The sequence below is a fragment of the Cyprinus carpio genome, chromosome B3 (assembly GCF_018340385.1).
Source record: "Cyprinus carpio isolate SPL01 chromosome B3, ASM1834038v1, whole genome shotgun sequence".
NCBI lineage: Eukaryota > Metazoa > Chordata > Actinopteri > Cypriniformes > Cyprinidae > Cyprinus > Cyprinus carpio.
The window spans coordinates 9,307,396-9,323,685 of record NC_056599.1 but is presented as its reverse complement, the minus strand read 5'-3'; the positions used below and the strand labels follow the sequence as shown (position 1 = coordinate 9,323,685).

At 36.1% G+C, this 16,290-nt stretch overlaps 2 protein-coding genes across 3 annotated transcripts; both read left to right on the top strand.

Annotated features, from left to right (window-relative positions):
* Positions 1 to 5,429: 5,429 nt before the first annotated feature.
* LOC109070264 (phosphoinositide-interacting protein) lies at positions 5,430 to 8,027 on the top strand. Of its 2 annotated transcripts, XM_042721461.1 has the most exons (2): positions 5,430 to 5,609; positions 7,403 to 8,027. In XM_042721461.1, the coding sequence occupies exons 1-2, from the start codon at positions 5,440 to 5,442 to the stop codon at positions 7,875 to 7,877; spliced, it is 645 nt and encodes a 214-aa protein (XP_042577395.1). In that variant the 5' UTR covers positions 5,430 to 5,439; the 3' UTR covers positions 7,878 to 8,027. The 2 variants fall into 2 exon arrangements, with proteins under 2 accessions (XP_042577395.1, XP_018942392.1); XM_019086847.2 differs by lacking the exon at positions 5,430 to 5,609 and having other exon boundaries at positions 7,305 to 8,027.
* A 4,080-nt stretch (positions 8,028 to 12,107) lies between these two features.
* Positions 12,108 to 14,479, top strand: LOC109070266. The gene is made up of 3 exons (XM_019086849.2): positions 12,108 to 12,552; positions 12,975 to 13,360; positions 13,786 to 14,479. Exons 1-2 carry the CDS (start codon positions 12,231 to 12,233, stop codon positions 13,352 to 13,354), a joined length of 702 nt encoding a protein of 233 aa, XP_018942394.1. The 5' UTR covers positions 12,108 to 12,230; the 3' UTR covers positions 13,355 to 13,360; positions 13,786 to 14,479.
* Positions 14,480 to 16,290: the final 1,811 nt, after the last annotated feature.

Sequence of the window (16,290 nt, the reverse complement as noted above, 5' to 3'; positions counted from 1 at the left end):
ACAAATTTCCATTTCACCTGTTTCTTCTACCACATGTCAACGTTAACCAGAGTTCACTGGTGTTATTACTAACTTTCCTCAACTTGATACTGAAACTCTCAAATGGGAGGTATCTAACATGAAATCTACCACTTCCATGCTTGACCCTATTCCCACTAGTTTATTTAAATCTTGCTTTGATGCTTTGTGTCCTGCTGTTCTCAGTATTATAAATGACTCCTTACAGACTGGGGTTGTTCCAGCAGCCTTAAAGATTGCTGCTGTAACCCCTGTACCAAAATAAGAAAATATTGCACTGGACGACTTCAATAACTTTCCTCCTATTTCAAATCTCCCCTATTGGCAAAATTACTTGAGCGTATTGTTGCTTCTCATTTGTTTTGTTTTGTTAAAGTTATTAATGTTTTTGATCTTTTTGAGTCGGGTTTTCGTAAATTTCACAGTACTGAGACGGCCTTGGTCAAAGTCACCAATGATTTGTTGATGGCTTCTGACTCTGGTGCAACATCTATTCTTATTCTTATTCTTCTTGATCTAAGAGCAGCGTTTGATACTGTGGATCACAGTCTATTACTTACTCGTCTTGAAAGATTGTTTGGTGTGTCTGGGACTGCCTTAAAGTGGTTGAGGTCTTATTTTACTGACTGCTCCCAGTTTGTTTCTATGGGTGGTTATAGGTCTGAGATTAGCTCGGTCTCAACTGGCATCCCTCAGGGGTCGGTTTTAGGTCCTTTACTTTTTTTTTTTTAAATAGTATTTTAATTAGAATTTCCATTTTACAAAAAAAGTAAAAAAAATACATTTAGACAAATATATACAAATCAATGAATGGTAATATTAACAATAAAAAACAATATAAATGATTATTATATAATATAATATAAAAAAGAAAAAGAAAGGAAAAAACAAACAAGCAAAAAAACTAAGAACCAGGGCGTATATGCAGTTTCAGTGGTAAAGCATAAACAAACAAGCACTCAGTAGAGGGCAGAGCAGACAGGATACTTAGCCCGACATTACTAATCAGAGTCAGCATTTAACAGATTTAGATGATTCAGAAATGGTTGCCATATGCTGTAGAATTTATCAAGGTTACCCATAATTCCATACCTGACTCTCTCCATATGCAATATCTCAGTAAGATAAGTCAACCAGGTCTTGAACTGAGGGAACAGGTCAAAGTCACCAATGATTTGTTGATGGCTTCTGACTCTGGTGCAACATCTATTCTTATTCTTATTCTTCTTGATCTAAGAGCAGCGTTTGATACTGTGGATCACAGTCTATTACTTACTCGTCTTGAAAGATTGTTTGGTGTGTCTGGGACTGCCTTAAAGTGGTTGAGGTCTTATTTTACTGACTGCTCCCAGTTTGTTTCTATGGGTGGTTATAGGTCTGAGATTAGCTCGGTCTCATACTGGCATCCCTCAGGGTCGGTTTTAGGTCCTTACTTTTTTTTTTTTAAATAGTATTTTAATTAGAATTTCCATTTTACAAAAAAAGTAAAAAAATACATTTAGAAAATATATACAAATCAATGAATGGTAATATTAACAATAAAAAACAATATAAATGATTATTATATAATATAATATAAAAAAGAAAAAGAAAGGAAAAAAAAACAAACAAGCAAAAAAACTAAGAAACCAGGGCGTATATGCAGTTTCAGTGGTAAGCAAAGCATAAACAAACAAGCACTCAGTAGAGGGCAGAGCAGACAGGATACTTAGCCCGACATTACTAATCAGAGTCAGCATTTAACAGATTTAGATGATTCAGAAATGGTTGCCATATGCTGTAGAATTTATCAAGGTTACCCATAATTCCATACCTGACTCTCTCCATATGCAATATCTCAGTAAGATAAGTCAACCAGGTCTTGAACTGAGGAACAGTATCTGATTTCCAAAGTCATAGAATGATGCTCTTAGCAATAATCATTCCGTAAATAATGGTGCTTTGTACAGAGACATTATGAACTGACAAAGAAGCAGAATATCCAAATAATGCAATCTCTGGATCAGGCTTAAACTCAAAACCATACATGTCAGAAAAACACCAAAAATAATAAAGTTTAGGGCATGTCCAAAAGAGATGGGTAAGAGAGCCCCCTGCAGAGTTACACCGATTACATGTAGGGGAAATGGTTGGGAAAATCCTGTGTAATTTAGATTCTGAATAGTGCAATCTATGCATCACCTTAAATTGAATTAACTGATGCCTAGAATTAATAGAACAAGAACAAATCCTGCTAAGGCTCTCCTCCCACACTTCAGTTCCTATCTGTATACCTATTTCTTTCTCCCAAGCATTTTTTAAAGAATGCGAAGAAAAACTAACTTCTTCAGAGAACACAATTACAAAAAGCCTCAACACGTTGAATGTATCTGAGAGAGAAGGGGAAAATGCGTGATTGCGATATAGTGGGGCAAAAATAGCAGTGTCAGGTAATCTGCATCCCTTCTTGATCTGTCGCCATATTTTCAAACAGTTTGAAACAATAAAATTATCCACCTTAACAGATGCAGGCAATACAGAAGTTGAAAAGAGAAGTGCTGGGAGTGAACCGTTTTCAACTCCATTTTTTTTCAATAGCAACCCAGGGGGGAGTGTCAATTGAGATTTCTGTTTTATAATCCTCCTGCCAATAAACAAGGGCCCTCCCATTCGCTGCCGAGTAATAATGAAAAAAGCAAGGTAGCCCTAGCCCACCATTCTCTTTTGTTTTTTGTAAATGTATTTTTGATATTCTGTGAGCTTTAAATCCCCAGATGAAAGGCAGGATTACAGAATCTAATGATTTGACAAAAGCTTTTGTCAAAAAAAATGGAAGATTGGAAAGGAAGATTGTGTAGGAACTCATCATGAATGAATTCACTCTTCTGCAAATTAATTGTATATCCAGAGACTGTACCAAAAGATTTTATAAGATCCAAAAATAAAGGAATTGACTGCTCAGGATTCGACAGAAAGAGAACAACATCATCTGCATTCAAGGTAATGTAATGATCTACATTTCCCAGTCTTACAGGCTCGAAAGATGGATAGTTTCTAATACTGATCGCGAGGGGTTCGATCGCAACTGCAAAAAGCAAAGGGCTAAGGGGACATCCTTGGCGTGTCCCACGATGCAATAAAAATGACTTTGATTTTTCTTGATTTGTGAGTACGGCAGAGGTTGGGTGAGCATATAGTGTTGTAATCCGTGACAAAACGATAGTAATGTCAGAGTTTAAGGCCTCACGAGTAACATCACTCAGTTTAGGAAGATTCAAAGGACCTAGCCAATTAGAGATGTCCCCTCTTGCTCTTGATGTATATAATTGTTCGTAATATACTCTAAAACAATCCTTTATACTTTTAGGATCCACAAGTATGTCCCCTGTTTCTGATTTAATTTTGTGTATGGCTTTATTAGCTTGTAAAATTGCCCTAGCAATTTATGGGGCTTATCCCCTACTTCAAAATATTTTTGTCTTACCCTTAACAATTGATCCCATACCTGTCCAGATAAAATGGTATTATATTCATACTTTAATTTAAGAATAGTCTGTAAGGTAGAAGGGCTAGAGGAAATTCTATAAGAGGGTTCCAATTGAGATAATTCCTCTTCTATTTCTGATGTCTATGTTTGTCTCGTCTGGCAGAAGACTCAAATGAGATAATATGTCCCCTGATCACAGCCTTAAAAGATTCCCACAAAGTGGAGTCAGTTACTTCAGAATTATCATTGATATCTAAAAATTCTGAGATCTTTTGAAATATAAATTGACAAAATGATACATCAGAAAGTAGAGAAGGATGAAAACGCCAACAATATGGTTTAGTCTTATGGCCAAGATCAAGAACCACTGAAGTCGGAGAGTGATCAGAAATTAAGATGTTCTGATAATCTGAAGTGATCACGTTTGATATAAATTTGGAGTCAAGCAAAAAATTATCAATTCTAGAAAAAGATTTGTGCCTTTGTGAAAGAAAAGAATAGTCTCTACCTGCGGGATGTATCAGTCTCCATATACTAACCAGATTCATGGAGGACATTAGACTATTCAGAACTATGGAGGCAGAAGGCAACTGGCTTATTTGGGCTGACCTGTCTAAAACATTATCAAGCACACAGTTAAAATCACCACCTACAATAACATGCGAATCAGTAAAATCAGACAATAAATTAAATATTTTAGTAAAGAAAGTAGGGTCATCAAAATTCGGTCTATACACATTAAGAAGTGTAAGATGAAATGAATAAATGTAACCAGTTACCAAAATATATCGACCGTTTGGATCACTCAAAGTGGAAACATGTCTAAAAGGAACTGTCTTGCGGATTAAGATTGCAACTCCTCTGGCCTTGCTGGAGAATGTGGACTGAAAGATATGGCCAGCCCAGCTGCATTTAAGCATCTTCTCTCTAGTGGGCCTAATATGGGTCTCCTGTAAGTACATATACATCAGCGGACAGAGATTTCAACTGGGAAAATACTTTAGCTCGCTTGATCACATGACCCAAGCCACGCACATTCCAGCTGGTAAAAGTGATGCCGCTGCCCTTCGAAGGTAAACTAGGAGAAAATAAACAATATACAAGTATACCGCCCTTTTAAAACACTTAATGTTATAAAAATAAAAAAACAACTCACACAAAAAGAACATTATCCCCCAACCCCCATCCCACTTTCCCAAACAAAGTAAGAAAACGCATCCCAAAAACTCACTGAGGGGTAGCTGGACCATCAGAACAGCGAACCTATAGCTAAGAAGCCCTACAGCTCCCTCTCCAACCACATTAATAACTTTATGAACAAAAAATGGTCATATAAATGTCCCAGTCTGAATTACTGTTGCATAAGAGTCACATATCAGAGCATATTATGCCAGCATATGTAAATGATTTTCAAGACAGCGTCCCGATGTATACCTCCGCCTCGATTATACTTGTTGGTTATCCATCAAACACGTCTAAGATCTATGGGAGATAAGGCTTTCTCTTTCTATGCTCCTGTCCTTTGGAATTCTCTGCCTCTTGAACTTGGGAAGTTCAGAATTATGATGTTTTTAAAGTTCAACTTAAGACATATTGTTTTAAACTTGCATTTGCTTGTTGATTTTGTATTGTTTTTTTGTATTGATTATATTGTGTTCAGCGCTTTGAGAAGCTGCTTTTAAAGGCTTTATTACATAAAGTTTATTATCTATCTATCTATCTATCTATCTATCTATCTATCTATCTATCTCTTTCTATCATTTGCCTGTCTTCTCTTTATATTTTAATGGTAAAGGGAGAATGAATGGTCAGAGAGAGGAGGAGATAGAAAAGGATGAGAGAGTGTGGAAATGAGAGGAGAGGAGGGGGGAGAATTCCACTTAGTGTCCATCTAATGCACTTTACCCCACTCACACTCTCTCTCTCTCTCTCTCTCTCTCTCTCTCTCTGTCTGTATGTCTCTCTCTCTCTCTATCCCTCTCTCTCTCGCTCTCTCACGCCTCCGAGGTCTTGGATCATCTCACAGCAGAGGAGTTGACAGGACTGATGCTCATCTGACAGATATCAGACTCGAGAGGATCCTCACGATTACACACACACACACACACACACACACATCTGACAGGTAAGACCTTCCAATCTGTGTCTTTTAAACCTTATTTATTTATAATGAATGAGCAGCAATGTACTGAAGTACAGAAATGATCTGCATATCGTATATATCTTTTTAAATCTTTGCATTATGTAGAAATTACTCGTCTAACTCTCGGCTCATAACTGACGTTCACTGCAGTGTAATATTCACATGTGGGCTGTCTGGGATGTTTCTGTACAGTAGCTGATCAGGGTGTGGCCCTGTATGGCCTATAAACTCAACAGTTATTTTACTACAGCATTGCTGAGGTTTTCAAAAACAGCAGTGCATGTAATGTAGTGTGACTGCTGGTAACTTCTATGCTGTTTATTACATTAATTTTAACATTGTTTATAGTCTTCTGTTTGGTATGTTTTAGTGATGTTTGACAAGAAAAGCATTGCTGTTATTAATGTCGGTTTTAAATATTACACTAAACATTTGTGGTCTTGTTGAGGAGAGTTTGTGCTGTTACTTTAGTAACTGATCAGATGCAGCTGCTGGACCAGAAAACAGGTGAAAAAATCACCCAGATGCACAATGGAGGAGGAACTGGACAACATCTAAAAACTAGATGATGACAGAGCGAGGGTGCGGGACTCTCTTTGTGACAGACAGGAAGAAAATACAGAAACCACCCAAAACATCCTAGCAACTGTATAGCAACCAGCCAGAGTACCTTAACAACTGCCTAGCAATCTTAACATCAGCAAATTTTTGGTGCGTGCACCAAAGACATTTTTTTTTTAAATAAAATACAGCAACAATACAGCACAAAAAACACTATGGTTTGTTAGGAAAAACCATTTGCATATTAATTGATGTGTTGTGGGGTGCACATTAATTGTCAGTGCACATTATTCAAAATAAAAAACCTTTATTAAAATGCAGTAAATTACCCTTCCTTCAAAACGTGTTATTTTAGTATTGTTATACTATCTTTCTTTAACAGTTTTATATTTTATTTTTATATGTTGCATTTACATTTACATTTTTAGCCATTTTGTTGTGTGGTCTGTTTTTATTTATTTATTTATTTTTAGGGTTTGTGTGTGTGTGTGTGTGTGTGTGTGTGTGTGTGTGTGTGTGTGGTGTGTGTGTGTGTATATATATATATATATGTATATATATATATATATATATATATATATATATATAGTTTTGTTTGTTTGTTTTAAAGTTATACATTGAGTTTAACACACTGAAAATGTGAAATGTTTCCTTTTTATTTTAACTGACATTTATTTTATTTCAAGTAACTTTTTATTTAGTTTTAGTTAACTGTAATAGCCCTGCTCTTTAGTCTAGTTTATTTTATTTTAAATAACAAGAAATGCTTTTTATGGTTTTATAGGTAACTAAGCCTGCTGTGATTAATATAAATACATTAAAATAAATGCATTATCAAATGTTTAATTTGTGAACATAAGATTAAATAAGAAATGTATTACAATCATAAACCTTTTTTTTTTTTTATATAGTTACATTTTGTGCTATAATATTACTTGATTTCAGATAACTATTATTAAGTTTGGCAGCTAGCCTAGATTAAACATGTTTTTTTTTTTCTCCAGTTACATTTTTATTTCAAATATCAATTTTATTTATTTATTTATTTATTTGGTAGCTTTTGGTTGAATTTTTTTCTTTCTTTTTTCAAACTTTTTCAGATGCACTGCAGCATTAGCAATAATGCATTATTAAAATTATTAAAATTGTTTATTATGTGAATGTAAGACTGAATGCTTAAATTCAGAAGATCTCAGTTTCATTATTACCCGCAGGCTTGGCCGAACCAGGCGTCACAGTGCTGTTTACCAGAGACAGTGTGAGGCGCAGGGGTGCGGGGCGTCCAAAGACATGCCATCAGTCCCAGAGCACCTGCCCCTCAGTGACTGTCCGCGCTCATATTCCCGCGAGCAGCTCACGCCTCGCTCCGTGAACACAGTCTTCAGCTTGGCTCACAATGACACCTTCTGGACTCTGCAGCCCGCTGCGGGAAACTGCGAGTACTACTGGCAGGCCATCCTCCTCATGACGTCCGGGGGCAGCGTGCTGATCTGCGGGATGGTGCTGAGCGGACTTTACTTCGCTGGCTTCTCCATGATGGCCACCAACATCCTGGGCCCCGCTCTGCTATCTGTGGGGCTGATGGTGCTGGTGGTGGGGGTGGTTTTGATGCCCATCACACGACAAATGAGGCATCAGAGTGCAACTAAACACCTCTGCAGTTACTACAAGCCTCACATAAACATCTGAGGAGAACTTAATAGTTCTCTAGTAGGATAATTCAGTTCTCTTAATAGTAGGATAGTACACCCAGAAATAAAATTTCTGTCATCATTTACTCACCCTCCATAGTGACTAAAGTTTATTTTTTGGGGGGTGAACTATCCTTTTAAGGCAAGACACTGCCGGCAAAACATTTTATTATTATTATTATTATTATTATTTGTATTATGCACTGGTCAATTTTGTGATTTTGAGATATTTTGCTTCCTTAACTTAACTTTCAGACTAGAGTTATTATAGCAATTATCATTAATTAAAGCTATTACAAACATTTTTTGTTATTTGAAATAAAATAATAGTAAACATAAATAGTAATGTTTTAAATAAATAAACACAACAAAATTACATACATTTCTACTAAAATTAAACTGAAAACTGTAAATAAAAAATAAAAGCTAATTCAAAATATTAATAAAAACAATAATAAAAATGTTGTCCTTGCAACTAACTGAAATATTGAAGCATTATGATTACCAACAATAAATAAATAAATTGTAATATTTAAAAATATATAGTAAAACTACTAAAAAATAAATTAAACATTTAACAAAAATATATATTTTTTTTAATTTAACATTTAAACAAAAACTGAAAATATAATAAATGCAAATAAAGCAAAATATTAATAAAAAAAAAACTACATAATATAAATGATACCAAAATGTTTCGGATTAGTGGTAAGAGAAACAACCAAAACACATTTAATTGTCTGTGTTATTACACTTTATCAATTTGCGTCTTTGTGAACTGATTGTGGTGTGTGTGTGTGTTTACACAACATTTCAGGAAAAAAAAAAAAAAAAAAAAAAAAAATAAATATATATATAATATATATATATATATATATATATATATATATATATATATATAATTCAGAACAGTCATCTTAATGTACTGTGATTAATCAACTGGGGAAACATATTTTTATTCTATTCACCTTTAGTGTCTTGCCTTAATGGAGAAATTGCATCACTCATCATTCTGAACAAATGTATTAAACATAACTTGTTTTTGGATGACTAAATAGGCAAAAAATCTCATAAATTCCACATCTGCAGTAGAAACAGAGACTAAAGGATGGACTTTTTCCCTTGGGTCTGAAACCATGCATTCTTCAGAAGTGTAAGAATGTAGTTTACAAAGTTTTCTGGTTCGCTATGAGTCCTAACCAGCGTGGCGACTAGCCTGCCTGCTTTGTGTGTAGCTTTCAAACTGAGGTCAAAACTATGCATAATGTGAACATTAAAATTGTGTTTGAGTATTGACTCAAATTCTTTTTGTGAGAAATGTGTTGTCTTTTTTAAAGCTGGAAATATGTAAAACAATTTTTATACATTCTTTGTTAGGCTATTTAGTAGGCTTAATAATATTTTGAATTTGCGTTTCCTCATCATAGCCTACCATCCAATCAGGACGTGTCAGAGATTAGAAACTAAAGTCTGCAAACATGAATAGAAGAGAAAGATGCATGCAGCTTTTGTACACAGACCCAGATCTCTCGTTTGAATGACTTGAGCCCTCATTTGACAGGCAAATTTTTAGGATGTACAACAGAATCCAACATCATGTTTTATTATTGGCGTGTAAACCAGCAGCATAGTCTATATGAGACATCTGGGCCCGTATTCACAAAACATCTTAAGGCTAAAAGTAGCTCGTAACTCGCCGATTTAGGAGAAAATCTTGAAAATAATGGGCGTGTCAGTCCTAAATTTAGGACTCCTACATTTTTATGTATTTAAGTATTTCACAAAGCATTTTAGCTCTAAAACTAGCTCCTAAATCTCTGAAAGGTTAGAAGTAGTGAAGAGGACTCCTAGGTCACTAAAACCAAACCACAAACTATCATAAAATGGCTGTTACCAGCAATTAGCCTTGGAACGTAAACATTTTAGAAACATCTGACGATAGTGAGCTTATTTAAGGGTATCATCTTTGGTTTTGGAGGTTATCCCAACTCCAAATTTTCCTTTGATTATATCCTTGTTTTCATTAACCAGTTGGGTAAGAAGTAACAGCTGTTCTTGCGTCCAGTTTGCATGTCTTACTATCAGCCATGATTTTTCTGGTCTGTTAATTAAATGGCTGTTTATGTGCATATTCACTAATTGTTTATGTGCAACATACATGTAAGAGGCAGACAATTAGCTGAACACATACTTGTTTAATTAGTGACACTTAGTCTGCATTTTAAAATCCTTATTTGACTGTGGCAGCATTTTTATTTTCAAACCTTTATTTTTACTCTAAAATATTTCTATGAATAAATCTCTGACAGAGACTATCAGCCAATCACTGTGTGCATAGTTAGTAAGCAAGCTGACATCATCCATAGCAACAAGATTAACCCCGCCCCTTACTCTAAGCTTAAGACTTCTGTCTATTCCTCAGTAAAAGTTTGTCTCAGCAGCTTTGTGAATAGGTTTTAAGAGAAAACTCTTTGATAAAAACTTTTACTTCCATTTAGGAGAACTCTTAGTGGTAAGATAAAATGTTTTGGGTCCTGATATCTAGTTCAGTGCAGCCAAATTTACCATTGGTCAGAGAAATTTTGCAGGCGAAATCATTCAAATCCGTGCAGTCGGGAGTTTCCCATGAAGGTGGGAAACTTATGCCCACACAGTTTTCACTCTTGTTCAAGTTGCGAATTCAACATCTTGACCTAAAGAAAACTGCTTGAAAGTTACTAATTTAAAGGGGTCCTGTTATGCTTTTTCACTTTTTCAACTTTAGTTAGTCTGTAATGTTGCTGTTTGAGCATAGAAAAGATCTGCAAAGTTACAACACTCAAAGTCCACTTCAAAAGGAGATATTTTATTTAACAGAAATCACTTTTCAAGCTAGGAGTCTTCATTTCATTATTTACCCACTTCCTCCCAGATAGCATTTGAATGATTGTCAAGGCTGTAAATAGGAACATTTAGACTTTATTAAGGAAAAATAAATAAAGATTTTGATGTAAAATTGTAAATGTTTTGACCAAAACTATATTTTGTTTAGATTTTAAACTGTTGCAGATAAAATCATATAACTTACATTAGAATACATTTTAGATTCTCAGATGAAAACTGATGCATTTTTAAACTGCTAATTTCAAACCATTATGCTTTGGGGAAGTCGTGGCCTAATGGTTAGAGAGTTTGACTCCTAACCCTAAGGTTGTGGGTTCGAGTCTCGGGCCGGCAATACCACGACTGAGGTGCCCTTGAGCAAGGCACTGTACCCCCAACTGGTCCCAGGTGCCGCAGCATAAATGGCTGCCCACTGCTCCGGGTGTGTGTGTGTGTGTGTGTGTGTGTGTGTGTGTGTGTGTGTGTGTGTGTTCACTGCTGTGTGAGTGCACTTTGGATGGGTTAAATGCAGAGCACGAATTCTGAGTATGGGTCACCTTACTTGGCTGTATGTCCCGTCACTTTAACTCACTTTCACTTTAATACAGCTAGCTAAACACTAGATGACAGGGTGGGGTAAGTTGTAACACATTTTAGCATCCCCTTACATAGAACTGAGAACTTTCATGTTGTGTATAAGGAGCTTTTTGGCAGCTCAAAGCCAAAGGAAGTGTGGGTAAAATATGCCCTATAGTTTCTGGATCCACCAAGTCTGCTCTCTAGGGTTAAACAGATTGGTTTGACACCATTGTGACTCTGACTGAGAACATTCATACAGAGAACATTTAGATCTAGGCTTACATGTTCTTATCTACATGTTCTTTACACAAGTGCATTGAGTTGAGTGTTCATTAAGCATAAATAAGGAAGTTTGTCCTAGTAGTGTAATTTACACAAGCGCACACACACACTTGTAGGCCTATATGTTACGCAATGGGTAGGATTAGGGTTGTGGGGTAGATGTGTATCATATGTACACGAAAACTGCGTATTATACACAGGCAAAAGTCAATTTTTGTTTTCAATACCACAAGTTGTTGTTTTTATTTGGCGTAGCCTATTATTTATATGCATTTTCACGAGACCGGGCTCTTTTAATTGGTGCCTTTTGAAGTAAACAAACACTTTGTATAAAGGTTTGAGCACTCTAGCTCAAAAATTCAGCAACTACAAAATTGCTTCCTATAGCACGCTTCTGTCAGCAAATTAAGAGCCAGAATGGAGATGTACACGCTATATACTGCATACATATAGTAATCGTAAACATGCGATATAAGGCCATTTGATGGCAGTCCCACCGTCAGCAGCCTTGCAGCCATCGTGACGTCACGAGGGCGTTCCCTCCCTGTGAGCCAGGTGCGTCTCACCTGAGCTCGGCAGTTCTTCCGCTAGCGACGGGAGCTGCAGCATCCTCATCCTCCTTCTGAAGATGACGGCGCTGAGGTACATCGGCAGCTGCCTGCCGTTATTCGTCATGGCGATCGTCTTCGACATCCTCGGTGTGGTCCTGCTGTTCGTCGGGATATTCGGTAACGTGCGGATGCACGGCGTGTTTTACGGGGATTTCCTCATCCACACCGGCGCGCTGGTCTTGTTCGCCAGCCTGGCCTTGTGGCTCATGTGGTACGTGGGGAACATCAGGGTGAAGGACGAAGGTTTGGCGCGCAGATCGAGTGCCGCGCACAGCGTCAAAAAGCTCGCGAGGAAACTCACGGAGAGACTGTCCAAAACACACCTGAAGGACAACACCGGTGAGAGGCGTTTTATTATTTAACCGATGCTAAAACACCGACTTGGAATCCAAGAATTTAACATTAAGAACCTTTTTAAAATACAAAGAACCATATTGCAAGTCAAAAATCCTATTAAGTCAAACATGTTCTTGATAATAAACAGAGGCGTCTGTCAAACCCTAAAATTAGGATGTTATAAAAACCCACTGAAGTAGGCCTACCTTTCATTTTTTAAATGTATTATCCTTAAGTTCATGAATTCCATATTATTTTTACTTTTATTATTAAACGCTTAAAAATTTAATTTGTATTATTATTTTTATATTCTTTCAAGATTACATAATAAATTGAATATTAGATACTGATTAAATAACCATTACTATTTTTGTATTTGTGTATATTGATCTATAAATAGAAGCTCATCTATAATTTTTACACAGGTGAGAAAACAGGAAGCAAAGCTTCCACCATTCGAAACGTAACATGGGGAAAATCCACCTATTTCCCAGGACACAAAGATCCTGAATCGGATTTGATCAAATGTGATGAACTATCCAAAGAAAAGTCTGCTGATGATCAGTTCATGTGCTACCAGAATCAAGGCTACGAGGACGAGGAGTCATGCAAACCGATTCAGGAGACAGATGACCAGACCCGGTCAGAAGACGGTTCTGAATCAGATGTGAGCAAGTGCAACGAAGAGTCTCAGGAGAAGAAGGAAGGGCATGAAGAATCAGAATCAGACGTGACCAAAGATGCTGATAAAGCTCAGGAGGAGAAGCCAGTTGATCAGCCAGAGAGCATTGATGTTCTGCTGTGAGAAGAGGTGAGTTCAATGAACTCTAAATTACCAGCACAATAAAGTTCAATTTAACAGAATAAACTCAGAGTATGTGACTCGATCTTTACAGTTTCATGATATGCACATGACATTTTCATAAATAAACATCCGTGTGTTTTATTTTAACTGGTGTGTAATTGTTTACCAAGATTAGCTGCGGATCTAAACCTACAATTTAAATTATTTAGATAAGATCATACTTCTTACTTCTTATTACAGTCTTGCGTGCATTCATTTTGTAGTATTTTTATTTTATTTTTTTCATTTAAACTACATCATCCTTGACCTTTAATATCCATTATAGATGTGCATATAGATTTAAGAATTAAAACACACTCTCTTATTCATTCATAAATTGGAAATATGTCCTTCTCATAAAAATTTAAGAAGCTTGCTTTCTTTTTTTCTAGGTCCTAAAACAATGACTGAATAGCCAAGAACCTTCAGTAGTCGTCAGACGTTTGCCATCAGCAGTACATTTAGAGATACTGCGTACAATTCAAATAGTACTATAGTAAAACTGCTTGAATATAGTGAAACACAACCGTCTGTTGTGTTTATATGGGGGTTGAAGTTTCTCAGTGGCCTGATATCTGTAAAGCAGGGTGGCTGATTTAACACTGTAATACATTTTATGCACACCAAACTGGTGAAATGAAGTGAACTACTTGCACAGAAATCATTAGAAGAATGTATAATGCTTCGACAAAACTGTTGTTTCACCAGCTGAATGCTGATCATCTCAAAATGGCCAAAATATTGTCTGATGTATAGACATTCAATGTGTGTCACTGTGTCCACTTGTGTTGTGTTCTTGTTATCATTGATATTCCGTGTTGTTGTAAAGAGCTACTCAGGTACAGCCCTTGTTTTTTGCACATCCTCATTTGTAAATTCACGCACCACCTCATGCATTGTAGGAATCCATTTCCCTTTCAAAGTGAAAGCTGAGTGTTCATGCAAACTCCTTCAGAGTCAAGCCATTTCATTTGTTACACTCAATGTTGTCACCAGCGACCAAACCAGTCCGACAGCAAATGGACTGATAGTTTATTCATGCGATCTGTTAGTTCATCTTGGTACACAAGTGAAAGCTGTATATATATATATATATATATATATATATATATATTTCAAAATATACAAAAAAGGTCAAAATGTTTTCTAAAATGTTTTAAAATTCATTTAATGTAAATATCTTTTCTACCAATATATTGTAAGCCTTTTTTTGTATATTTTACATTTTTATTTTAAATTATGGTTTAAAAAAAATGATTTTGCCCTTCAGATATTTAAATCCAAGAAAATACATTGTAACAATGTTATCATTTTTACAGTATTTTCTTGTCTCCAAAATACATTTTTAAATATTTATGAAGTATATATAAATACATTTTAAATTTATTTATATATATATATATATATATATATATATATAGATATAGATATATAGATATAGATATATAGATAGATATATTTAATATTATTGAGCTTGACTGCTTACAGCATGTGTTTGAAATATATTTTGTCTGTTTTTTTGTTTGTTTGCTTTTTGGTCATATGGGTTTATCCAACATTGCTTTAGTGGAAAGAAATCAATCAAATCAATTGCTTAAATTACTGCTAATTATTGTGGCTACACAAAGAATTAATTCAACTATAATCAACTATATTTTTATTTATATATTCTTTTTTCAGTAGTGAGCGAGCTATGCTTGCGTAAACATGCTATGAAAAATTGGATGACGTATGTAAATATAAAACATGTAATCTTGACATGCCAAACAAATCCTGACTAAAACACTCCCTCTTTCACTCACAATACTGTAGTTGCTGTCGTTGTAACCAATGCAATATGAAATGCATGTAAAGTCAAAGCTGTTTTCAGTTTGTATAAATGATACACACTATTAAACCACATTTCACCCATATGACTGTGTGGTTCATTAGTGATGTTTGTTTAGTCAGCATTGCTTACGGTTAGTGATTTGATCTAATGCCTAACCTTTAATTTTCAAATTGAATAATGCCTCAATTCGTGAGACTTCCTGAAACGTGCAGTGTGTTTCTGTGACTCATACTGGTTGTTTGAGAATTACGTAACTGAGAAAACAACTCAGCAAAACTTGTAATGCTTCATCTGCGCCGGTGCTTTGACGAAGGCTTTTCTCTGTCTGTGGAAATCTCTGAATCTGTTCTAGTTTATCTAGTAGATCCACTGTCACGGTGATGAGAACAGTCTGAGGAATAATATGCAAAAAAATAAGTCTTGACAATTCCAATAGGCGTTCGGCAGGCAGTTGAACTTGTTTTGGTGGTTGCATGCCTCCCGTCAAAGAAATGCACTGCGTAAGAATGTGGGTGAGCTGCTTTATGAAAGTCTTGTGGAGAGAACGTTCCTGTCATTCACTCTTCAGGCTCATCAGCCTGCCATACGTCGGTCGGCTCTCCTCACCTGAGCTTCTCCAAGATGGACTGCAAGGAAAGAGTGGGACGCTGCTTCCTCTTTCTCTTCTTGGCTGTTCTGCTTGACGTAGCCGGACTAGCTCTCTTCCTCATTGGCATTTTTGCACCCATCAGTTTTTGGGATTTGTTTGTCCTGTCCGGACCGATCATCATCTTCCTTAGCTTGGTGTTTTGGATCTTTTGGTACCTGGGGAACCTAACGGTGCCATACCGAGAACTCCTGCCCAAGTGATCATGGACTGGAGGAGGAATATGGACTGGAGAAGTCGAATAAATTAACTTCAGGAAAACAAAAGGACTTTGGGAATCACTGAGTGACTAACAGAATGGATGAATGACGTGTCACTTGAAGGCCTGCTGGAGTCAACCATTTGATCATCATTGTCTTTGGAAATTAAACTCTTAACAGTGATTGCCTTCTCAAGAATGAGAATGAACGTGGGGTGCCA

Excerpts from the sequence above, each read along its gene's own strand:
- LOC109070264 (XM_042721461.1), top strand. The coding sequence starts at position 5,440 with ATGTCTCTCTCTCTCTCTATCCCTCTCTCTCTCGCTCTCTCACGCCTC. Across the intron at positions 5,610-7,402 it reads CACACACACACATCTGACAG|GCTTGGCCGAACCAGGCGTC; the intron begins GTAAGACCTTCC and ends TATTACCCGCAG.
- LOC109070266 (XM_019086849.2), top strand. The coding sequence starts at position 12,231 with ATGACGGCGCTGAGGTACATCGGCAGCTGCCTGCCGTTATTCGTCATG. Across the intron at positions 12,553-12,974 it reads ACACCTGAAGGACAACACCG|GTGAGAAAACAGGAAGCAAA; the intron begins GTGAGAGGCGTT and ends ATTTTTACACAG.